Source organism: Pipistrellus kuhlii, unplaced genomic scaffold (assembly GCF_014108245.1).
Source record: "Pipistrellus kuhlii isolate mPipKuh1 unplaced genomic scaffold, mPipKuh1.p scaffold_m20_p_5, whole genome shotgun sequence".
Classification (NCBI taxonomy): Eukaryota; Metazoa; Chordata; class Mammalia; order Chiroptera; family Vespertilionidae; genus Pipistrellus; species Pipistrellus kuhlii.
The window spans coordinates 29,725,069-29,751,080 of NW_023425551.1; the positions used below are offsets into that span (position 1 = coordinate 29,725,069).

Sequence of the window (26,012 nt, forward strand, 5' to 3'; positions counted from 1 at the left end):
AAGAGGGTTGACATACTGAATATGAATAATATAATCTGTGATTTCTTTTGACTATCATTTACTAGACTACTTTATTTATTTTGAGGAAGGTAACATATTTTGAATATTTAGATATTTAATCAGTACCTATAAAATTATTAATAATAGTTTTATCTATATAGAACTCAGAAAGATTTCTGTTTTATACCACAAAGCATTGCCCAAGCTTTATTGATCAATTAGGTGTTGGCAGGGTGGTGGTTGTTTTCATCTTTTTACTACACATGTCAACTGATGTTTTTTTGTTTTGTTTTGTGTTGTTTTTTTTCTAAAATATATTTTATTGATATTTTACAGAGAGGAAGAGAGAGGAATAGAGAGTTAGAAACATCGATGAGAGAGAATCATCGATCAGCTGCCTCTTGCACACCCCCTACTGGGGATGTGCCCACAACCAAGGTACATACCCTTGACCGGAATTGAACCCGGGATCTTTCAGTCCGCAGACCGACGCTCTACCGCTGAGCCAAACCGGTTTCAGCGCAACTGATGTTTTTTATGTAGATATTTTTATGAAGAATGCAAAGGTGGAAAAAGTATATAAATTACTTTTATTTTATAAAAAGAAAATGTGAATTTATTAATCAATTGATGATAAACTACCATAAAATATATTCATTTTTAACTACATAAATATAATTTATGTAGTTTAAAATCCTAATATGTTGTTGACAGAATTTTCATGTTGTAGAATTACTTGGGGTTTTTTAATATCTAAAATTAAGAAAAAATATCACTAAGTAATGATGGAAGTACATTGTTTAATAATTGGAATGTTATACCAGAATAAAACATATAAGACTTTGAGGTGATGTGGACAATGACTTGCCTTATCTCTTGATCCAGCGTAACATTTATCCGGACTTTTTGATAAACACACATAAACATGCACACATGTGCATTTCTTGGTTCCTTCTAAGATAGAGTGGAAATATTTTTATAATCATATTGAAATGGTATTAAGTTTAGAGAGAATATTATTTACCACATCAAATTCAAGTTCTAATCCAGAACAAAGTGATCAAAAGCTACTTGTTATCTCTCTCTTTTTTTTTTTTATGCCTGTGATGCAGTCTATCTCTCTAATGTTACAGCAAATCAATTTGACCCAAAGATTTTACCTGTTCCCTAGATTTCTTGTTTTTCAGAGTTCTGCATGTAGTAACTTGTTTTTTGCATGCTCAAATTAAAGTTTATTTGTATTTGAAGCCCTTTTTGAATAAACATCTTTCTGGTTAGGTTATAAAGGCTTCACTGATTAGAAGTGAGTTTGGGGAAACCTTATCTATTATAATGAAAAGTTTGAATTTTACAATGTTTTTAGGAGCCTATTTTATTATTTTTAAGAATTAACAAATTATAAGCAAAGATATGAATAGGTAAACTGGTAAAATTAGACAAAGTACTCAGAATTAGAATTTAAAATAATTATGGGGTAGCTACAAATATTTTTATCTCATATTAGCCCATATTTTGCATTTTGGGATGCTTGTATTGCATTAAACATGAAAATCCATAATTTCATTAAGTACAAATAACAATGTCAAAAATTTTTCCCCATAAATCATTACTCTTAGATTAGTCTCATTTCTATTCCCAGTGCTAGCACCTTCTTCTGTGTACCTTTTTTCTTTTTTCTTTTTTTTTTTTTAACAAGGAAATGTTTTATGCCCTTTCACCAACATTATTACAAGGGCCATAAGAGAGAGCAACAGACTTGTAAGTGCTGAGTTAGTAGCTCTACCTACCTTACTAGCTAGCTCATTGTCAGTTACCACATATCCTGGACCTTCAGGATCATTTGCCATTGTGTTGAATATACAAAAACTGAATCTACTGGAGTAATCTCAACACTGGCTACCCATCAGAATGATAGCTGTCTGAGCTTCATCCTCATTGATTCTAATTAGTAAGACTGTTTTGTTAAGTTTTGAACAGATATGTTCATAGAGGCACAGTTATCTACCATCATTATCTTTTATCTCCCTTTCATGGCTGAAATGGTCTGCATGTATTTGCTGACCCAAAATTTTAAAAATCTTGATTGTTGAGAGTATTACAAATGTCCCCCCTTTTTTCTCTTCCCCTGCCTTCTACCACCCAGTTCCCATCCTCTGACTCAAAAAAAATTTTTGTTAACCCTCACCTGAGGATATTTTTCCCATTGATTTTTAGAGAGAGTGAAGAGAGAGGAAGAGAGAAACATCAATGTGAGAGACACATTGATTGGTCGCCTCCTGCATGCCCCAACCAAAGGCTGGAACAAACCTGCAACACAGGGAGGTGCCCTTGACTGGGAATTGAACTTAAGACCCTTGTTTGCTCAGACCGATGCTCTGTCACTGAGACATACTGGCCAGGGCTGACACATTTTTTACTTACACTTTTTCTATCTACTGGAAAGTTTTAATTCTGAAAACTACTTCCTTTCCCTAGAACATTTGTTTTGAATGTCTGAAGTAGCTTTGTAATAAAGAAATAGTCATAAATTCGTACTATGAGATTATATATTTTGATATTATTGTTTCCTTCCTTTGTCCAAAATGTGCTACTTCTGGAAAATTCACCCTTGAAATTTACAATATAATTCTTCCAAAACTTGTGAAACTTTTTAGTACAGGGAGAAAATTGTTAACCATGAACTATTTTATCTAGTATGTCATTTCATGGCAAAATTTACTTTGTTAAGTTATATGAATGAAGAAGACAAACAACATTAAGAATTATTTTTTTCTGAAAGTGAAAAGGATACATTGTGATAGATTGGCTAACATGTTTCTTCTCTATCAATGATAAAAAGATATGTGTATATGTTTGTATCTACACAAATGCATCTCTGTATACATGTATATTTATTTGAATTTTAAAAATGTTGTGGTTTAACAAATTAATTTCTAATGTTCCATCAAAATTTTCTTAGGGATAGACTTTGGGAAATGAGATTTTGCTAATCTGTTTCTCTTAAAACATTAAAAAATGGGAGTGAAATCTGCCATCACCCACTTTCATGGTTTTCTCTTTTTCACTTTTTTTTTTTTAACATCAAGAAACTTAATGGTTACTCTTCCCTCTTTTTCACTTGATGTCCATATTGGGAGGATATGGTGTCCTAATCTTTTTTTGTGGCTCTGATGAAAAACAAAATTTTCTGAATCAAAGAGCATTAGTGGGAACAATCCTCTGTAGTTCTCATAAAAATTAATGATTTTGTGGTGTTAACACATTTCCTACAATAGTAATGAGCCCATTATTAAACCACATGGTTTCTCAAATCTGTAGTTATGGAGAATTTTAAAGCATTATCCAGCACAGCAGTAGTGAGGGCAGGAAGGACAGTATCATTTGCCCACTTTTCAGTATACTCCCCTCCCCTCATTTCTTGTTGCATATTCTCTTTTTAATTTTAAAAAAACAAATTTATGATTGTTAAGAAATGCTTCTGGGCAAATGATTACATATGTGTATGATTTTTTTATGCATTTCTCAGTTGTGTCTCTGTTACCTCTTTCTGTCCTCGATATGACCCATATTCCTTATGTATAAAATATAATGCGCCAAAATATGTAGAATGCACTGCAAAAGGATCTCAGTGAGTTGTACAATAATATAATAATATTTTTGTACTTTTTTCTTCTTGTTTATCATTTCTTTATATGTATAATACCAATTATGTTATATTTGTTAATTAATACATCATTGGCTTTTCTGCTTACCACCTAAAGATAAAAAATTATATAAGAAAAACCTTCAGAAAATTTGCTCTTATGTAATTCTTGTGTTTGTTTGTTTTGTTTTTTTTAATGTTTTTAATACAGCTCTTTAATACTGGAAGGTATTGAACCACAGAGTACATGTGAATTAGAAGTAGATGCTGTAGCTGCTGATATCTTAAATCGGCTGGACATTGAAGGTATATGTACAATTATTCTTAATATATGGGTGTGTGTTTTTAATTAATGGGCAAAGTATAGTAAGATGTTATAGAAGATGCAAAAATTACAAAGATTGCTTCTGTACCTCAAAGCAATTTTTTATTTATATTTTTCATTTATACTTTCATCCACATTAGTATGTTTGCAGTCATGAACCTAAAGTAAATGTAACACTAAATAAATTAATTTTTTTAAATTAATATAATCTAACTTAATGTTTTTAGTTTTTAAGTTATATACCAGGGAGAGAATTCTTAGGTCTATTGGCTATCCTCAGATATTTGAATCTTATTCACTTGATGGGTTTTTGGGAACCACTAGGAAGAAAACTAAAAAAGGACTAACATAAGAAATGTAGGTTAGGATAGTTTGTCTGCTTTATTACATAAAGTAGGAAATTATTTTTCTTTTTTTTTTCTTTTTTTTTAATATATTTTATTGATTTTGTACAGAGAGGAAAGGAGAGAGAGAGAAAGCTAGAAACATCGATGAGAGAGAGTCATCGATCAGCTGCCTCTTGCACACCCCCTACTGGGAATATGCCCGCAACCAAGGTACATGCCCTTGACCGGAATCAAACCCGGGTCCCTTCAGTCCCCAAGCCAACGCTCTATCCATTGAGCCAAACTGGTCTCGGCAGGAAATTATTTTTCTTAAGAGGCAGTATTTATTTTTTAAAAGTTTGGGTTCCTCACATATCTAAGATCTGAAAACAGCCCAAGTGCCCATCAGTAGATGACTGGATAAAAAAAGCTGCATGAATACTATTCAGCAGTAAAAAAAAAAAAAGAAGAAGAAGGATCTTACCCTTTGAGACAGCATGGAGGGACCTGGAGAGTATTATGCTAAGTGAAATAAGCCAGTCAGAGAGAGACAAGTGTCACATGACCTAATAAACAAAATAAACCGATGAACAAAATAGATCCAGAAACATAGAAGTATGGAAGAGACTATGGAATCTCAGAGAGAAGGTGGGAGAGGGTGGGTGGGAAGAGATCAACCAAAGAACTAGCATGCATATATGCATAACCCCTGGACACAGACAATAGAGTGGTGAAGGCCCCAGGGAGGGGGATGGGAGGGTTAGAAGAAGAGGTCAATGGAGGGGAAAAGGGGGCATATGTAATATTTTAAACAATAGATTTGGGGTTTTTTTAAGTTTGGGTTCCCTTTTTTAGGCAAGTAGTTTTTACTTTGACCTTGTAGTAGTGAATTATTATTGTGATTACAGCTCAAATTGATGGAAATCCTGGTCTACAGGCCATATGGGAAGATGAAAAGCAACGGCGAAGAAATAGAAATGAAACTTCTCAAATTAGCCAAACTGAATCACAAGGTATTTACCAAATAGTACTTTAATGATTTTTTTTTAAACAAGATAGTTTTATGGAAAAGGTTAAGCCATTGAGTTTACCTTGACTTTAATTTTACTTTTCAAATTACTTTTAAATTTTCTATATATTTTTTCTATTGTTTTTGCTCTGAACCAGTAATTCTGTACCTCCAAAGTGTTAACTTGTCTCTTTTCCTGTAAGAAATTGACAGCTTTGTTGTCACTGATTTTCACCATACTTTGTTCTCCTGTTTCACGTTTTTCTTCCTTTTTCATTATCTAGTATGTTCTATCCTGTATTTCCAAATAAGTTATAGAATACTCATAGAAGTTCATGAATCCTAACTTAGAAACACTGTGTTTGATTCATTAAGCTTTGAAAATATACCATGAAATATAGCCCCCAAATTATTTTTGGATATATCATACACTCTCGCACTTTGATCATTTTCTACAGTTTTAAAGAAAACACTCATTTTATTATTAAACCCTTCTACTTCAGAAAATAATTTGAGGGGGCTTAAATAAATGCCATGGACACAATAAAAATATTAAAATAAAGGTAAAAGAATAAAAGACAAAATTCTCAATTTTGTAGTAAGCCTACTAATATATTGAAGTCTAATTAAAATTCAAAATTTTAGTGTCTTAGACACTAAAAATAGTTGATAAATTTTGAGTGGCTTTTTTGCTTTTTAAAGTAGAAGTATATTTTAGGAGGAGAAAATTTCTAGGTTCAGAGTCTATGATACTGAACAGTGTGTTGTAGAGAACAGTGTGTTGGATTTAAGTTATAATTATAGAACTTAATCTTGTACTGACTTTTAAGTGATTAATTATATAGCTTCAGTAGCAACAATTTTTCTTTTGTTTGTTTTTATAGTAGAACTACTTTTAAGTGGTATATGTGTCAAGAGAAGGATAGGACATTGCTATTTTAAAAGCTATTTTAAGAGAAAAGAAAATATTTCATTCACTTGCTATCTACATTTTTTAATGCACTTTTAAAATTCGAAGATCGCAGGTTTGTGCCAGCCACAGAAAGTGAAAAAAAATTTCAGAAGAGACTTCAGGAAATTCTCAAACAGAATGATTTCTCTGTGTAAGTGGTTATTTTTTACAGATCTCAGAACTATTTTATTGCTTTGTTATCTAGTTTGTTTTAAAGAATGTGTTTTAATTAAACAGAAGGTTATCAGGATCTGTGGACTACAACGATGGATCCCAGGAGTTCTCTGCTGAGTTAACATTGCACTCTGAGGTCCTGTCTCCTGAAATTCTTCAGTGTACACCAGCTAATATGGTAGAAGTCCACAAAGACACAGAGTTGAGCAAAGGTAAGGTTTTCTTTTCAGGTGTTCAGAAAATGCCCTGAGGTATTAAGATTTAGTTGAGTTTGCTAAGTGTTTCTTTTCCCCCATAAGAAATAAATATCATTGATATTGCAAAAACCTCCTATTCCTTTACTTTTTCTTCATCTCTAAAGGCAAGCACTATTCTGAAGTTGGTGCACACTGTTACCGTATATGATTTTATAGTTTCTTAAATATAGATGGGGCAAAAGTAGGTTTACAGTTGTATGTAAAACAGTTTATTCTTGTATTATATTTATTAGTTATTATATTATTTTTTCATACAAACAAATGTAAACCTACTTTTTGCCCCTACCAAGTATGTATGCCTACAACATATTGTACTATTAGGTTTTGAGTTTTAGGTAAATTATATCCTACTTGTCATAGATTAAACAACTTGCTTTTTTTATTCTTCATATTTTTAACTTAACCAAGGTATAATTTATATGGCACAAAATTCACTCATTTTAAATTTACAATTCAATGATTTATCCTAAATTTACAGAGTTCTGCAAATACCTCCATAATTCAGTTTTAGAACATTTTCGTCACCTCAAAATATTCCTTTTTCATTTGTAGTCACAGCTGTTCCTACCTCCAATCCTAATTAACCACTGATCTACTGTCTTGTCTCTAAGATTTGCCTTTTCTAGACATATATAAATGAAATACAGTATGCAGTCTTTTGAATCTTGATGCTTTCACTTAACATTTCCAGGTTCATCCATAGTGCATCTATCATTATTCTTCTGGCTGAATAGTATTGCATTATATAAATATCCCATATTTTGTTAATACATTCACCAGTTGATAGACATTTGAGTTGTTTTTACTTTTTGCTCTTAAGGATAATGCTGCTAGGAACATTTGTGTACCAAGGAGTGGAATTGCTGGGTCATTTAGTAAATTTGTATTTAATTTTTTCAGTAAACTGCCAAAACTGTCTCCCAAGTGACTACAGTGTTTTACATTCCCACCAGCAGTGACCCTACACCTTCACTAATAACACTTGTTGTTATCTGTCTTTTTTATATAGTCATCCTAGTGAGTGTGAAATTGCATCTCATTATGGTTTTAAGTACCATTTCCCTTATTACTAATGATGTATTTTTATGTTAGTATTATAACTTTAAATCTACCTATTCATACACGTTTCTAGTTTATTCATTTTAGCTGCTGATTAGTGCTCCTTTGTAAGAGTAAACAAGTTTATCTGTTTCTCTACAACTATTAGATGGCTTTCACTTTTGCACTGTTAATAACAGTGTTTTATCTTGTGGCTATGTGCAAGAGTTTCTCCACAAAAGATATGTGGAAGTGTGATTTGTCAGGCCTTAAAGTGTATGTATTTTATATTCTATCGTGTTCTAACAGGGTTTCTGTAATGCAGTTAGCTTATACATGTTTGGGAAATAAGAGAATAATGAAAGTTTTACTTAGAAGTTGCATTGTTTTGTATGCAGTTTATGTAGGCATGGAGAGCCAGACTAGCAGCCTTCAGCATAAAAGGAAAAACCCTTTTTCACTGCTACAATACATTGGAAGCAGGGGCTTTAATATTGATATACATCAAAAGCAGGTCTTCTTTTATTTGGCTTCAAAATTGTCTTATCTACTCTTCATCTTTAAAAAAAAAAGTTCTTCCATGTTAATTTTAGGGTCAAATTGTTTTGGGAAAGAACCGTGTTGAGATTTTATTAGGAATTTGTTGAATTTATAGACTAATCTAATACTTTTTTATTTTTCAATTACAGCTGACATTCAGTATTATTTTATACTACAGGCCCAGTGCATGATTTTTTTTGAATAGTTTGAACAGGATAAGTGCTAATTCTTCTTTGAATGTTTAGTAATGTCTATCTGTGGAGCCATCCTGTCCAGGACTTATTTATTGGGAGCTTTCTTATTACTGCTTCAGTTTCATTGGTTGATATAGGAGCATTTTAAATCTTTCTATATATCAAATCATTTCATCGTTGAGCATGCTATATTTTCATTTTATTTGGTCATTTTTCATGTATTTCAATAAAGTTTTGAATTTTTGTAAAATTATTTTATATCTTTTGTTAGATACATTCCAAGTGTCTTATAATTATTTCAATTGCAAGTTTTATCTTTCAAATTTTTTATTTTCTAATTGCTGCTACTTAGGAGCTTCACTGACATTTGTATATCATCATATATCCAGCAATTTTTATTAGTGCTAATAGTTTGTCTTTTCCACTGAATTTTTTGTGTATAGATTCATCATCTGCAAATAACAATTTTATTATTTCTTTTCCCATCCTCATGCAGTGTAAACTTATTTAAAAATTTGAAGTGTTAATGATATATCTTAAATAGTAACATAATAAAATGTAATAAAAGCCACAAAAATATACCAATGACATGGAGTATTAAAAAACCCTTGATTCTGTGAATTACTAAATACTTATAATCTCTTTAGTCTTTTTTTTTAATTTATTTTTATTGATTTTGTACAGAGAGGAAGGGAGAGAGATAGAGAGTTAGAAACATCGATGAGAGAGAGTCATTGATCAGCTGCCTCTTGCATACCCCCTACTGGAGATATGCCCACAACCAAGGTACATGCCCTTGACCAGAATCGAACCCGGGACCCTTCAGTCCCCAAGCCGACGCTCTATCCATTGAGCCAAACCGGTCTCGGCCTCTTTAGTCTTTTCAATTCTACCTAGTTTGTGTATACAGAGTTATATTACTATGATTAAATCATTGCACATTAAAATATTAAAAGAAAAAAATGTCAAGCAATTATAAGAGCTAACTAGAAACAATTCTATTTTATGTTTCTAGTATTCAGACTTTAACATGATTTATATAGAAAGTCTAATGTACAGAGGGGATAAATACTTTTATGAATAAGGTAAATCTTACAATTTTAGTTAAAGGGAGAGATAGAGAATAAAAGCATATAGTAATAGAGGTAAAAATGATTATATAATTAGGCATTTGCTTTAATGTTTATATATTTTTGTCATCTCAAGGTCACACTATACATAAAGTAGAAGAAGCTCTTATTAATGAAGAAGCAATTTTGAACCTCATGGAAAATAGCCAGGCTTTTCAGCCTTTGACCCAAAGACTGAGTGAGACACCAGTTTTATGTAAGTAACAATTCTGCCATAAGTTTTCAGTATTTTAAATTATTGAAAATGCATATGTGAAGAGGTTATTTTTTTTCTTTGATTTGAAGAGGTTAATGTTGCATGTTCAATAAATCCTTACTCTACTTAGTATAAAAATGAAACTTCATTGAATGAAGTAGCTTTGTTTTTGTTTTCTCCACAGCTTTTTCTAAACAACTGTGAAAGAAAATAGTAACCTTTTTAAAAACTTCACTTTAGTTAAAGGAAAACCATATTGCTTTACTGGGAAAATGGCTTATTTTTAATTAAAATTCTTCAATGTTAAGTATATTAATAAGTTATCAGCCGAAACCGGTTTGGCTCAGTGGATAGAGCATCAGCCTGCAGACTGAGGGGTCCCAGGTTCGATTCCGGTCAAGGGCATGTACCTTGGTTGCAGGCATATCCCCAGTGGGAGGTGTGCAGGAGGCAGCTGATCGGTGTTTCTCTCTCATGGATGTTTCTAACTCTCTGTCCCTTTCCCTTCCTCTCTGTAAAAAAAAATCAATAAAATATATATTTTTAAAAAATAAATTATCATAATTGAGACTTTCTTGGTGAATATCAGAAATTTTCCTGGACAGTTTTGAGTGATTAATTTTTGGTCAGTGTGGGACATAATGACAGTTATTTCTGAGTGTCTTTGCATCTCCTTAAATGCCATTTGCTAGATTTCATTTCAGTAATTTAGTCTAAATTACTGACATCCTTTTCAGAAATTTATTTAAAATGTTATTGCAAAAAATGAGATATCATTGAATTTCATGCCTCTTGTATTGCTTGGTATAGTGATTTTATGTTTCTTGCTTACTTTCTATTTAAAAAAAATATATATATATACATATATATATATTCAAATTAATTTCAGAGCAGAAGGGAGAGGGAGAGGGAGAGAGAAACATCTATGATGAGAGAGAATCATTGGTCGGCTGTCTCCTGCATGCCCCACAGGGAATTGAGCCTGCAACCCAGACATGTGCCTTGACCAGGAATCAAACAGTGACCTAGTTCATAGGTCGACACTCAATCACTGAGTTACACTAGCAGGGTTACTTTCTACTTTTTTTTATTCTTATTGTATCATATCAGATATGGCATCAAATGCATCATACCTCTCTGCAATGTCCTTTTTCTTTTACCTACAATTTCTTTTTTATTCTCTTTCTATTGAATTTATTGGGGTGATACTCGTCAGAATTACACAGGTTTCAGATGCACAATTTCACATAATCTGCACATTGTATTGTGTATGCATCACCCCATGTCAATTCTCTTTTTTTCACCATTAACCCATCCTATACCTTCCTCCAACTCCTCCTACACCTTTCTCCACCTCTCCCTGGGAATTACCACACAGTTGTCTATGTCCATGCCTGCTCTGAGTCTATCTCTATTTTGCTTCATTTTCATTTGAATGGAACATGAATTGACTAGGGATAATACCAAAATTATTATGCATAGTCGTATTTTAGACAGGAGTAAGAATTTTTTTTTTTTTTTAATGAATGGCATATGCAGAAAGAAATGATCCAAAGACCAAAGTAAAAAATTAAATTGATATTTATACTCTAAAATGTTTTATTTTTCCATCTGAATAAATATAGATAAATATATATATGTGTGTGTGTGTGTGTGTGTGTGTGTGTATATATATATATATATATATATATATATATATATATATATATAAATTACATTCTAGAGATTAAAAAAAATACAGTTAAAAGAGAGGGAGGGAGGAATATCCTTCTTTTATCACAGAATCTATAATAATAAAAGTGTAATATGCTAATAAGATCGGACAGCTGAATGACCTTCTGGACATTCAGATGAAGTCGGGGCTCCGAGGACTGAGCCCCTTGCACATCGGGCCTCTAGTACAAATATAATGTGTCATCAACAGATATAATGTCACTTGCATAAGTTTACAAAACTGAATTTTCACTGTTTGTCAAACATCTGAGAATCAGCCTGGCTGGTGTCACTCAGTGGTTAGAGGGTTGGCCTATGCACTGAAGGGTCATGGGTTTGATTCCCAATCAAGGGCATGTACTTGGGTGCGGGTTTGATTCCCTGACCCCTGTCTAGGTGCACGCAAGAGACAACCAATTGATGTTTCTCTGTCTCCTTCCTGTCTTCCCTCTCTGTTTTCCCTCTCTTCCACTCTATCCTCAGGTGATAGAATAAACAAATAAACAAATAAATAAATAAATAAATAAATAAGAAAGATCGGAGAGTCAAATATCTATAATTCATTTTCTAATACTCATTTTTTTCAAGTATGATACAGGAAAAATAAACACTGCAGTTCTAGATTTAAAGAAATGGATTTTTGCCAAAATGGCTCTTACAAACAAGTATCTTCATTTTCCCCCTTATATCTGGTAGCATACAGAATCAATATCTTCATTTTTTCCTTATATCTGATATCATGACAGAATCAATTTCCTTAATGTCTACAAAGAAAACCTGAAATTTGGTATTTTAGTAAACGAGGAATGCATTATCTCATTTTACTGAGAATAAGATTGTGTACTATGTTAGAACAAATCTTCATCTACATGATCTTTTTTTAAATAATAGCTTTTATTGAGATATAATTCACATTATCATAAAATTCACCTCTGTACAGGTCAGTGATATTCATGGCGTATGCAGTTACCACCACTATCTAATTTCAGGACACTTTTATCACCCCAGAAAGAAATCCATATCCATTAACAGTCCCAATTCTTCCTTCCTCTCGACCCCTGGCAACCACTAATCTGTTTTCTCTTGATTAACCTATTTGGGGCCTTTTATATAAATGGAATCATATGAGCTTTTGTTTTTGGCTTCTTTCACTAGGCATGATGTTTTCAAGGTTCATCCATATTATAGCATGTATTCCTTTTTCCTGCTGAATAATATTTCATCATATGGGCATGCCATATTTCATGTATCCACTCTACAGATTGTGGATAAGGGTTTTTTTTGTTTGTTTTTTTGCCTATAATGAACAATGATGCTATAATTATTCATGTATAGGTTTTTGTGTAGGTATACATTTTCAGTTCTCTTGGGTATATACCTAGCAGTGAAATTGCCGGATCATATGGTAACTCGTATGTTTAACATTTTGAGCAACTGCCAAATTTTTTTCCAAAGCAGCTACACCATTTTACATTCTGACCAATAATATATGAGGGTTCCAGTTTCTTCACATATTTGTCAGCACTTTTTATTATCTGTCTTTGATTTTACAACCCTAATGCATTTGAAGTAATATGTAATTGTTGACTTGAAAGTGTTTTAAGTAATCTTATTAACCACTTTTAAAGCTTTCTTTGTTATTTAACTACAGGTTTCATTTGACTATTCTATGAGCTAAGTAAAGCTTAAGTAAGGGATAAAGGTATTTATGTATTGTTTTTAAGGTACTTCCTTAGCATTAATTTATACATTTTATATTTATTTTGAACACTGTGACAATATCGGTTTGATGTTCCTCAAGGTTAATTGTGCAGCAAAAGCTTGGGCAGCTAGTTAAAATGCAAATTCCTGGGTCCTTCTTCATAAATTCTAATTAATGTACACCCAAAACTAATACAAAATAATATTGAATATAAATTTTAATTTCAAAAATATTTTAAAATATTAAAAAAAGAAATTCTGACTTAGACCCATATGGGATGGGTCTAGAATTTTCTTTTTAATAAGGACACAGTCATTCTAGTGCAGATGGTCCAAGGATCTTTTATTTTGTTGTTGTTTTATAATTGTTCTGAATTGTTGAATTATTAAGAAAACTTAAGTTATTTGTTGATGATACTTTACTTGTTTTATAGTGGACAGCAGTCCTGATGAGGCTTTAGTACATCTTCTTGCTGGTTTGGAAAATGATGGATATCAGGGGGAAAGAAATAGGAAGCCACTGCCATGTCTTTCCCTCGGAAACACTAAAAACCCCCAAAATAGTGATGATGAAGAAAATGAACCACAGATTGAAAAAGAAGAAATGGAGCTTAGTTTGGTTATGTCTCAGAGATGGGACAGCAACATTGAAGAACATTGTGCCACAAAAAGGTAACTTTTCTGTTATTTCAGTTACTTTCATATATCATACAACCTATAGTCATCATGTTATACTTATTTATCTTATAACTGGAAGTTTGTACCTATTGACCACTTTCCTCCAGTTCTCCCTTCCCCATAAACCTAACTTTTAGAAATCATCTATTTATATACACAGTATTAATATATCGGTAATATGTGGGACAAAATAGATGTGCCTCCTTAACTCAGAACTTGGATTTAAAATATCCCTTTGAGAGTTAAACTGTTATGGGATGGAGCAACAGTTATAAAGTCAATTTGAAGACAAGGAATGGCTTCTAGATCTTATTAGACTGAAGGAATTAAATATTAAAAATAAATAAGTCTCAGAGGCATACACTAATATTGTTCATTTCTCAAGATAAAGGATAAAATGGCACTGAGGTTTTCTAAACCAATCTCTTGTGAACTTCATTGACTTGAGTCTATGCTTGAGCTGTATGCTCTGTTTGTAGAAAAAATTAGGCTTTTCAGCCTGAAATGCTGCATATGTCTCTCCTGTAAACTTCTGCAGGCAATACTAAGATATCTAAAGTCCACGTTTGAAGATTTCACACACACCGCAAAGCCATTACTGAAAGGCGAAAGAGGTTAATCTATATGTTATGTTGACATACTTACATATTACATACATTACACTACCTAATATAAAAAATAAATTTTTGACCCCTTCTCCAGTTATTTGGGTATAAATCAGAACCCCGTCTTTTATATTTTCATAGTATGCTCAATTCCCTTTGCTGTCACAGTGAAAATTCCCTCAAAGACTCAGCTTCTTGACCTTTTTATTTTTTTTATCCTCACCTGAGGATATGTTTATTGATATTTTAGAGAGAGAGGAAGGGAGAAAGAGACGGAAATATTATTGTGAGAGAAAAACACCGATTGGTTGCTTTCCATGCATGCCCCAAGGTATAGGACAATGCTCCAACTAACTGAGCTACCAAACTAGGGCCCCTTTGACCTTTGAAGACCTGATTTTACCTAGTTCAGACAGAATCAGTATTTTGATTTCTTGACCGATTTGACCTTCATAGTACCTTAAAATGCCTTTTAGTGATATTATCTAATCATTGTAGCTATTCTATAAATTTTGCCATTTTTTTGTATAAACTTTATAAATCTTTTCATGAAATACCTTGTTGGGAAATGCCTCAATCACATCACCTTTTTTTGGAGCATAGGCCATCCAAATGATAATAGACAATGCTGTCACATGGCTTGTTCCTTATTTTTGTCATGATAACCACTTTATCCCCCAAGTTCTGAAAGTTTGTAATTTTAGTGTCATGTTTGATTTGCCTCCCTTTACATCCCTATCTGTTTGTTGTTAAACCCTATAAGGTAACTGTCTCTCTGACTTCTGTTCTATCCTTCCATTCCCCTCCTTCCCAAAGGAATGTCCTATTTTTGTCCTTTATTACCATTTATCTGGAATACTGTGATTCAAACTTTTTAACTGATCTCCTTCTAGTTCTAGTCTCCCATAATAGGGGTGATGATTATGATAATTAAACACTTTGTGGGTATTTATAAAAGAAAGCAGAGAATATCAGTACCTTTCATGAATTCAAGTCATGCTCTATTGTTTTTATATCCTTTTGAAGTATGGTTACTTAGGAGGATGTTTTATTGTACTGAGTCTTAATTTCAGGCAGACATTTAACAAAGTCTCACACGGTAACATCCTTGTGGATAAGGAGAGTACATGGCAGCAGTGACTGATTAGGTGGGTTCACAGAATTTGGATGGTTTTGCATTTCCTCAGAAATCACTTCAGTACTTTCTGTATGCCAAGTATCATGCTGTGTTGGATTGAGATTGTCATATATATTGGAAATTGGTAATGCATTAAATGACAGAATATGGATTCAAAAGTATCTTGAAATCAAATAGGTGGTGCCTAATAAAGTGTAGAATCATATGGTTTAGATTGAATCACTTAGCTTCACAAATATAAACTAGTTAGAACTTTAATTCATTCTGGGCTTAACAATTCTGTGGGAAAGCCATGGATTTTACTTTATGAAGAGTACAATAAGCCGAAACCAGTTTGGCTCAATGGATAGAGCGTCCGCTTGGGGACTGAAAGGTCCCAGGTTCGATTCCGGTCAAGGGCATGTACCTTGGTTGCGGGCATATCCCCAGTAGGGGGTGTGCAAGAGGCAGCTGATGGATGACTCTCTCTCATCGATGTTTCTAACTCTCCATCTCTCTCCCTTCCTTTCTGTACAAAATCAATAAAAATATATTAAAAAAAAAAAAGAGTACAATAAGTCTGTAGTGTTTTACGATTATCAAAATGGTGAATTTAATTATTGTATTGGCTGCTAGCTATACCTATTATTCTAACAGATTTGGAGTTCTATTATAGAATAATTTTAGTATTTATTTGATGTATTTAAGTCTTGCTGAATAAATTGGATTACTTTTTCATATTTTAGCAGAGTTGGTTGACTAATATTTCTACTTGATCTTTTGGCATTTTACTTTTTTATCCCCATTGTTTCTCTCTTTCTTCATTCTTCTCTCATGGTTTTATTTTACATTACCTTCAGTGTACCATTAGAATTTCTTCTATAGTTTCTTAGATTATACCTTGTTTAATTTATACTTTTATACCTGTACTAAGTAGATAGATACACATTCAAATATACAGTATAAAATTCTTATAAAGTCACTATCTACTTGTTACCAGTAGTGCCAGCATAACTATATACAAGAGGCCCGCTGCACGAATTCATGTACCAGTGGGGTCCCTCGGCCTGGCCTGAGGGATAGAGCTATAACTGGCTCTTCGACATCCCCTCAGGGGTCCCAGATTGAGAGAGGGTGGAGGCCAGGCTGAGGAAACCCACAGGTGCACAGTCCAGGCCAGGGAGGAATGCAGGAGCTTGACCAGCCAGAGAGGTTCTGCAGGAGGGCTCCAGGGCATGTCCGGCTCATCTCGTTCAGTCCCAATTGGCCAGACTCCAGCAGCAAGCTAACCTACTGGTCAAAGCGTCTACCCCCTGGTGGTCAGTGCAGGTTATAGCAAATGAAAGACTGGTTGACTGGCCCCTGGTGGTCAGTGCACTTCATAGTGAGCAGTTGAGCAGCCTTAGCATATCATTAGCATATTGCACTTTGATTGGTTGAACGGATGACCAGACAGCATATTAGGCTTTTATTATCCTATATAATAAAGATGTTATATGCAAATTGACTGTCACACCTCACAAGATGGCTGCCTATGATCAGGACAGCTGGGGTTCATGACTGATGACCAAATGACTGAACTAGCAGGCTGCATGGGGCGATTAGGTCAGCAGGGCATTAGTAAGGGATGCCCAAACAACTGAGCAAATAGGCTGCATGGTGTGACCAGACCAGCAAGGGAGGAAACTGGGGAGTGAACAGGCCAGCAGGGGGCAGTTGGGAGTGACCAAGCCGGTGGGGTGGGTAGTAAGAGGCAACCAAGGCCAGCAGGGGGGAGGCAGTTAGGGGCGACCAGACCAGCGGAGAGGGGTGCAGTTGGGGGTGACCAGGTTGGCAGGGGGGCAGTTGGGGGCAATTAGGCTGGCAAAGGGGGGCAGTAAGGGATGACTAGGCCCGTGGAGGGGGCCATTGGGGGCAACCAGGCAGACAGGCAGGTGAACAATTAGAAGCCAGCGGTCCAGGATTGTGAGACGGATGTCCAACTGCTGGTTTAGGCCCGATCCCCGGATCCAGGCCTAAACCAACAGTCGGACATCCCCCAAGGGGTCCCGTATTGGAGAGGGTGCAGGCTGGGCTGAGAGGATCTCCCCTCCTGTACATAAATTTCATGTACCAGGCCCTGATATAGGATATAAAAACTTACCATAAGCAACCGAACAACCGGTCTCTATGATGCACACTGACCACCAGGAGGCAGACACTCAATGCAGGAGCTGCCCCCCTGGTGGTCAGTGTACTCCCACAGTTGGAGTGCCACTCAGCTGACTGTTGAGCGGCATGAGCCTCTTCACCTCTGCAGCAGCACTACCACATAGCGGTGGCAGCAGGTGCAGTGGGGCTGGCATGAGCAGGAGCAGCGTAGTGCCTGGCCTGGGCCTGGACTCCACCCCAGCTGCCTGCTGCTTTGCGCACTACTCCATTTTGTGAGAGGGTGCAGACCAGGCTGAGGGACCCCACCAGTGCATGAATTCATGAATTCGGCTCTATCCCACTATTATAAATATGGTTTATTCTATGATTAACTATTGCTTGTGTGTTCTTTGACTGGACAGTTCTGTGAAAACCATACATAAGTTAACTTTGGGGAAAACAAACCTAAATACTTAATATGTGTATATTAGAGAGATATTGAACAATAGAAGTATAGTATCTAGAAAAGAAGTAATTTAATTCTATTCATATACTTGATATTACATTCTGTCTTGAATATGTACCATATTTTTAGAATACTAAGAAAGTAAAGGGACAGAAGAGGAAGTAAACTAGAAGGATCTGTTAATACTATCACTTAAAGAACTATAGAAAAAAATATATAGTTTAATGACACAAGAATTATGGGACAAATGATAAATGCTTTCAAATATTTTAAAGGTTATCATGTGAAAAATGGCATAGACCTGCTGTATATGGCAATAGAGGACAGCAGGAAGAATGTATGGAAGTTGCATATAAAGATTTTGTGTAATATAGGAGGAAAATCACTAACAGATAGAGCCATTAACAAAAAGATTACCTTGTAAGACAGTAAGCCCCATATACTGAAAAGTAAAAGTTGAGGTATCAAGTCTGTTAAAAATAAGGTTTTTGCATGGGATAGAAAGTTGGACCAGATGACCTCTAATAACCCTTTCAGCTCTTAAAAGAATGATATTAGGACAAACTGATTTGGAAAGGATTAATGGAGACACTGTCCCATGAATAATATGGGATATTTTCAAATTTTTGAGACAGTAGAAAGAACAAATTAGGGGTGGATAGAAAGTTTGTCCAAACAGATAGAAGGGAAATAATCAAGCTAGGTTCTAGTGACTAAATTTAACTCTATATGAGATAAAATTTAAAGAGAGTATCCATCTGGACTTAACAATCCATCTGAATTCCTCAGTAACCCTACTTTATAGCCACTGTTGGATTGACTCCACAACACCTTTCCTACTTCCTGGCCCTTCTCTGATCCCAGTTTTTTTTTTGTCTTTCAACCTTAACGTTAATACTCCTTTACTCACCTTTTTGTTAGTCTTTTCCAGTTTATGATGTAGTGGTCGTGTATTTATGGAGACTTCTTAAAATATATCAGATGCCACCCTTTTAGAAATTACTAGCTTCTCTGTCACCTATTATTCTCTCTAATAATAGAATGAGGGAGAGTACAAAGAAGAACATGATGAGATATGGTAATCCAGGATGTTGTAGACTGTTGAATACAGGAATGATGGTGTCATATAGCTCATATAAAAGGGATTATAACATCTGTTTACAATAACTTTTTGTAGGATGTGATACTAAAGCAAAATAAAGCTGCTTTTCTTTGTAAAGTTAAAATTTTCAAGTCTTTTTTTATTTCGTTTTACTACTTTAGCATCAAATTAGGCAAATTATTTGAGTCTGACATGCTTTTTTCTAATGGTCATACTCACTAGTGAATCTTAATATTCTCTAGATCACTGTGCCGAAATACCCATAGAAGCTCAACTGAAGAAGATGATTCATCTTCAGAAGAAGAAATGGAATGGAGTAATAACAGTTTGCTTCTAGCCAATCTTTCTATACCTCAGTTAGATGGAACTGCAGATGAAAATAGTGGTGAGTAAACAAGTCTACTATGAGCATTTCCTAGTTTAGGGGCTAAAATTACATTTTATTTTATTTTAAAATATATTTTATTGATTTTTTACAGAGAGGAAGGGAGAGAGATAGAGAGCTAGAAACATCGACGAGCTGCCTCCTGCACACCCCCCCACCTGGGTGTGCCTGCAACCAAAGTACATGCTCTTGACCGGAATCGAACCCTGGACCTCTCAGTCCACAGACTGACGCTCTACCGCTGAGCCAAACTGGTTTCGGCTCTTTTAAACTATAGTTACACTTGCTATATAGTTGGTTAAATGAGGCTGTAACAATAGTGTTTTGTCCTTCTCCAGAATTTTTTCTTTTGAGAATAGAGATAAATTATTCTTTCTCATTTTTAAGAGGATAACATTTGTTAATCACTGATTGAAGATTCATAAACTTTAATCAGATTGTAATGTTAACATTTAAGTAGCATAAGAAACTAAGAAATATGTGCAGCTAATTTGAAGTGATGATGAAAAGAAGCATATTATTTTATGGAAACTTTTCAAGGTGACAAGTATTTTCCCTTTATTTCTCCAAAAGGCACTGAATAGGAAAGGAACATGTGTTTAAAATAATGACTAATAATCAAATGTAACTAACTCTTGATTACTTAGATTGAGTTATTATACTAATAGGAGTAATCTTTTTGTTGAGATAGCTACGTTAAACATGCTAATTAACTTCATATAATTTCTTTTATGGTGATGATATGATGGTATGGGAAAATATTTTAAAAGTTAAGAGTGAAAGTGAAATAAATTCTTTTCCCCTCATTTCAGACAATCCATTGGACAATGAAAATTCTAGAACCCACTCTTCTGTGATTGCAACAAGCAAGCTCTCAGTAAAACCTTCCATCTTTCACAAAGATGCTGCTACATTAGAACCCCCATCTTCTGCTAAGATTACCTTTCAGTGTAAACACACAAGTGCCCTTTCTTCGCATGTTTTGAACAAGGAAGATTTAATTGAAGATTTTTCACAGCCAAACAATACAGAAAAACGTCTCGATCATTCAGTTGCTTCTTTTACAAATGAAAGCACTTACTCCGTGAAATATCCTGGATCTTTAAGCAGTACTGCCCATTCAGAAAACTCGCAAAAACAAAGTAGTAAGAAAGATATCCTCCCAGTATCTTCCTGTGAAAATAGTGTTTTTGATTATGATGAAGATATTCCATCTGTTACAAGACAAGTCCCAAGTAGAAAGTATACAAACATTAGAAAAATTGATAAGGATGCTGCTTTTTTACATATAAACCGTCACACTAGCGAAAGTACATTGGGCAAAAATTCTTGCAACTTTTCTGACTTAAATCATTCAAAAAATAAATTATCTTCTGAAGGAAATGAAAAGGGAAACAGCACAGCTCTGAATAGTTTATTCCCTTCATCATTAACTGAAAATTGTGAATTGCTATCATGCTCAGGGGAGAATAGAACTATGATACATTCTCTTGATAGCATTGCTGATGAAAGTGGACTAAATAAACTTAAAATTAGATATGAAGAATTTCAAGAACATAAAACAGAAAAGCCAAATCTCAGCCAGCAAGCAGCACATTATATGTTTTTCCCTAGTGTTGTTCTTTCTAATTGTCTCAGTAGACCACAGAAACTCTCTCCTGTCACTTATAAACTACAACCCAGTAATAAACAGTCCCGATTAAAAATGAATAAAAAGAAAATTGTAGGTCATCAAGAGACTTCTACCAAAACTAGTGAGACTGGATCAACAAAAGATAATTATATACAAAATAATCCTTGTAATAGTAATTCTGAGAAGAATAACGAGTTGGACAGTGATTTAATTAAAGTCACCCGCGGAGCTTTTGAAAATAAAACACCTACGGACAGTTTTATAGATTGTCACTTTGGAGATGGAACCTTAGAAACTGAGCAGTCCTTTGGATTGTATGGAAATAAATACACCCTTAGAGCCAAACGCAAGGTAAATTATGAGACTGAAGATAGTGAGTCAAGTTTTGTAACACACAACTCAAAAATTAGCCTACCTCATCCCATGGAAATTGGTGAAAGTTTAGATGGAACTCTTAAATCTCGAAAACGAAGAAAAATGTCTAAAAAGTTGCCCCCTGTCATTATAAAGTATATTATTATTAATAGATTTAGAGGGAGAAAAAATATGCTTGTGAAGCTAGGAAAAATAGACTCTAAAGAAAAACAGGTAATATTAACAGAGGAAAAAATGGAACTATATAAAAAGCTTGCACCTTTAAAGGATTTTTGGCCAAAAGTTCCTGACTCCCCTGCGACCAAATATCCCATTTATCCACCAACACCAAAGAAAAGTCATAGAAGAAAAACAAAACATAAATCTGCTAAGAAAAAAACAGTTAAGCAACAAAGGACAAATAGTGAAAACATTAAAAGAACTTTGTCTTTCCGGAAAAAGCGTTCACATGCTATTCTTTCTCCTCCCTTGCCATCTTATAATGCTGAAACCGAAGACTGTGACTTAAATTATAGTGATGTTATGTCTAAATTAGGTTTTCTTTCTGAGAGAAGCACAAGTCCCATAAATTCTTCCCCACCTCGGTGCTGGTCTCCCACAGATCCAAGAGCTGAAGAAATTATAGCTGCTGCAGATAAAGAAGCAATGCTTTTTAAGGGTCCTAATGCATATAATAGCAAGATTGTTAATTCCAGTATCGAAAAAAATAGTCGAGCAAGAACACAGGTGAAGAAATCGAAAATAAAGCATGTTAATCCCTCAGTAGTTACTAAGAAAAGGAACAAACGAAATCAAACAAATAAAGTAATAGATGATGGGAAGAAGAAGCTGAGAACAAAACAGAAACAAAAAAATGAAAAAGGTACATCGAGAAAGCACATGACACTTAAAGATGAAAAACTAAAATCTCAAACTGACACTGAAATTACATTTGTGCTGAAACATCAGAATGTATCTGAGAGCTCACATAGTTCTAGTGATTCTCAACTACTTAAACAGAAAGCTGTATCAGTAATGAGCTCTACTATAGATCATCCCCTCTCTGCTCCCCAAACCACTGGAACATATGCACAACAGAATTTATCTGGCTGCTTTTCTTCTTTCTTAGAAAGCAAGAAGCCTGTAGATTTGCAAACATTCCCCAGTTCTCGAGATGATTTGCATTCTTCAGTTGTTTGTAATTCTTTGGGACCTGGAAACTCAAAAATTAATGTTCAAAGGCCTCATAATCAAAGTGCCATGTTTACTCTAAATGAATCAGCTCTGATTCAAAAAAATATATTTGACCTTTCAAACCATTTGTCTCAGGTTGCACAGAATACACAGATATCTTCGGGTATAATGTCTCCAAAGACAGAAGAGAATGCAAATATTCAAAAGAACTATTTGTCATCCTTTGGAAAATTAAATGAATATCGTAATTCTCTAGAATCAAAGCCAGACCAGGCATATGCCCCTAATTTTTTGCATTGCAAAGATAGTCAGCAGCAGCCTGTGTGCATGGCAGAACAGTCAAAGCACAGCGAAACTTATTCCCCAGGAAATGCAGCATCAGAGGAAAGTCAAATGCCTAATTACTTTGTAACTTCCCTGAGAAGTCCAATCAAACAAATACCATGGGAACAAAAACAAAGGGGTTTTATTTTAGGTATGTCAAATTTTAAACCTGAAAGGGTAAAACAGAAGTCAGAAGTAGTTTCACAAACCAAAGCACTTTCTCAGTGTAAAAGTCAAAATGTGTCAGCACCTTCAGCATTTGGTGAAGGACAGTCCGGACTGGCGGTTCTGAAAGAATTGTTACAGAAAAGACAGCAGAAAGCACAAAATGCAAATATTATGCAAGATCCATTATCTAATAATCATCAACCAAACAACAATATTTCCGTTCCCCTTGAGCATAACAAAACAACTAAACGAACACGATCAGTAACATCTCCAAGAAAACCTCGAACTCCCAGAAGTACAAAACCTAAAGACAAAATCCCCAAACTTCTCAAAGTAGACGCCATAAATTTGCAAAACTCTGGCCAGTTGGATAACTCCCTGTCAGATGACAGTCCCATCTTTTCTTCGGATCCAGGTTTTGAAAGTTGTTATTCACTTGAAGATAGCTTGTCTCCTGAACATAATTATAATTTTGATATTAATACAATTGGTCAAACTGGATTTTGTAGCTTTTATTCTGGGAGTCAGTTTGTCCCCGCTGATCAGAATTTGCCTCAGAAGTTCCTAAGTGATGCAGTTCAGGATCTTTTCCCAGGACAATCTATAGAAAAAGCTGAGTTTTTAAGTCATGATAACAAGAAGTGTGATGAAGACAAGCGTCATGCCTCAGACTCATCCTTGTGGATTAGATCTGCTACTCTAAGTCCTGAACTATTTGATAAATCATCCATAGAGAGCAATGAGAATCATCGCCACAATCAGTGGAAAAATAGCTTCCATCCTCTAACAACTCGGTCTAATTCAATAATGGATTCTTTCTGTGTCCAGCAGGCACAGGACTGTGTAAATGAAAAATCCAGATTGAATAGGAGTTCAGTAAGCAAAGAAGTGTTTTTTAGCCTCTCACAGCCTGGCAATTCAGACTGGATTCAAGGTCATACCAGAAAAGAAATGGGACAATCTCTTGATTCGGTCAATGCCTCTTTCACTGCAGTACTATCCTCCCCTGATGGTGAACTTGTTGATGCAGCCTCTGAGGATTTAGATTTGTATGTGTCAAGAAATAATGATATATTGACACCAACTCCTGATAGTTCACCAAGGTCTGCCAGCTCTCCCTCACAATCTAAAAATGGCAGTTTCACCCCTCGAACTGCTCACATTCTGAAACCACTTATGTCCCCTCCAAGTAGGGAAGAAATTATGGCAACCTTGTTGGATCATGACCTTTCAGAAACTATTTACCAGGAACCATTTTGCAGTAATCCTTCTGATGTACCAGAAAAGCCCAGGTAATCAGAATTATATTTTCCCCTTGGGTCTCTGAATAATTACCACGTATATAACGTTTGCTACCTTACTGCTAGTTTTCTGACTGATACTGTATTTGTAAGTAGTATATCATTAAGAAAACTATAATTTGGACTTGTTAAGAAAATTCACAGAATAGCCGAATGCTTACACTTTGGAGAAATTTCTTTAAGCTGATGAGGGTTGGTTTTGTATCTACTATAATTTAAGACTGGCTCTCTTGTCATAATACTTTTAAAGAATTATCATTTTTAAAATGGTAATTATTTCTAAAATGGTAAATTCATAATTTTTTAAAAGAAGTTTATATTTTAAAGTATATCAAAATGAGCGTAGATATATTTTAAATACTCTTATTTTATATCTCTAAGTGAAGATTAAGTTGTTTCTGCAATATATGATATATACCACCCTCTTGTTGCCATCATCTTTAGTCATATTGTTACTGTTGTTATTTGTACAGTTATAAAGGGTGCAGGATGGAATTAACACCCCATTATCTCCTTTCTTTTAAGAATCTTTTCAGAGAAGTGATAAAAGATATGCATACATGCAGCTAATAGCAAAATAGGCGGAATCACAATACTGGTTTACTTATAACCTAGTAGTTAAGTTGGTATCCTATACCATCCGTGTCACTGAGATTGAGCATCCTATATAATAAAATCTTACTATGCTAAGTATCTAGTTACCTGGTCAGCTGTTCAAAGCGAAATATGCTAATCAAAGCATAATATGCTAATAATATGCTAAGGATGCTCAACTGCTCGCTATGACATGCACTGACCACCAGGGGAAAGATGCTCTGACTGGTAGGTGAGCTTGCTGCTGGAGTCCGGCCAATTGGAACTGAGTGAGATGGCCAGACATGCCCTGGAGCTCTCCCCGTAGTCCCTCCCCACCAATCTACCACATCCCTCCCTGGCCCTGATCGTGCATTGGTGATCTCACAATCCAGGACCCCTCAGGGGATGTTGGAGAACTAGTTTCCGCCCAGTCCCACAGGCCAGGCTGAGGGATCCTCCTGGTGCACAAATGTGTGCACTGTGCCTCTAGTTTCTAATAAGAGCTAAATTGGGGAACATGACTTAATCCAGGTTTAAATTGTATTTTCTTGTCCTGCCCCCTGTGTCTTTGACCCCATTTACCTAACCAGTTTCAGAGAGAGAGAAGCAATTTATTTCAGCCACCCAGTCAGAAGCAGGGCAGGTTGGCTAGAACTTGCTGAAGGCAGACCCTGCATAGTTTAAATTGTAGAAAGAGATGTGAAGAGCCAACTAAGGCAAGAGGCCACACTGCATATATACACTTTAGTAGCACCATGTTTCTGACCATAGGAAAAAACAC

At 34.8% G+C, this 26,012-nt stretch overlaps 1 protein-coding gene across 17 annotated transcripts in view; it reads left to right on the plus strand.

Annotated features, from left to right (window-relative positions):
* REV3L (REV3 like, DNA directed polymerase zeta catalytic subunit) overlaps nucleotides 1–26,012 on the plus strand; it is a 138,507-nt gene that overhangs the window by 64,132 nt on the left and 48,363 nt on the right. For 15 of the 17 annotated variants that reach the window (XR_006740071.1, XM_045573099.1, XM_045573097.1 and 12 more), the window contains 8 exons: nucleotides 3,855–3,949; nucleotides 5,203–5,307; nucleotides 6,322–6,406; nucleotides 6,493–6,641; nucleotides 9,665–9,784; nucleotides 13,633–13,870; nucleotides 19,539–19,681; nucleotides 20,494–24,646. Coding sequence is in view for 16 of the 17 variants with exons in the window: in XM_045573099.1 (XP_045429055.1) it covers nucleotides 3,855–3,949; nucleotides 5,203–5,307; nucleotides 6,322–6,406; nucleotides 6,493–6,641; nucleotides 9,665–9,784; nucleotides 13,633–13,870; nucleotides 19,539–19,681; nucleotides 20,494–24,646 (5,088 nt within the window). In the remaining variant the exon portion in view is untranslated. The remainder of the gene's footprint in view (nucleotides 1–3,854; nucleotides 3,950–5,202; nucleotides 5,308–6,321; nucleotides 6,407–6,492; nucleotides 6,642–9,664; nucleotides 9,785–13,632; nucleotides 13,871–19,538; nucleotides 19,682–20,493; nucleotides 24,647–26,012) is intronic. The other 2 variants (XM_036414537.2, XM_045573091.1) reach the window with 2 other exon arrangements.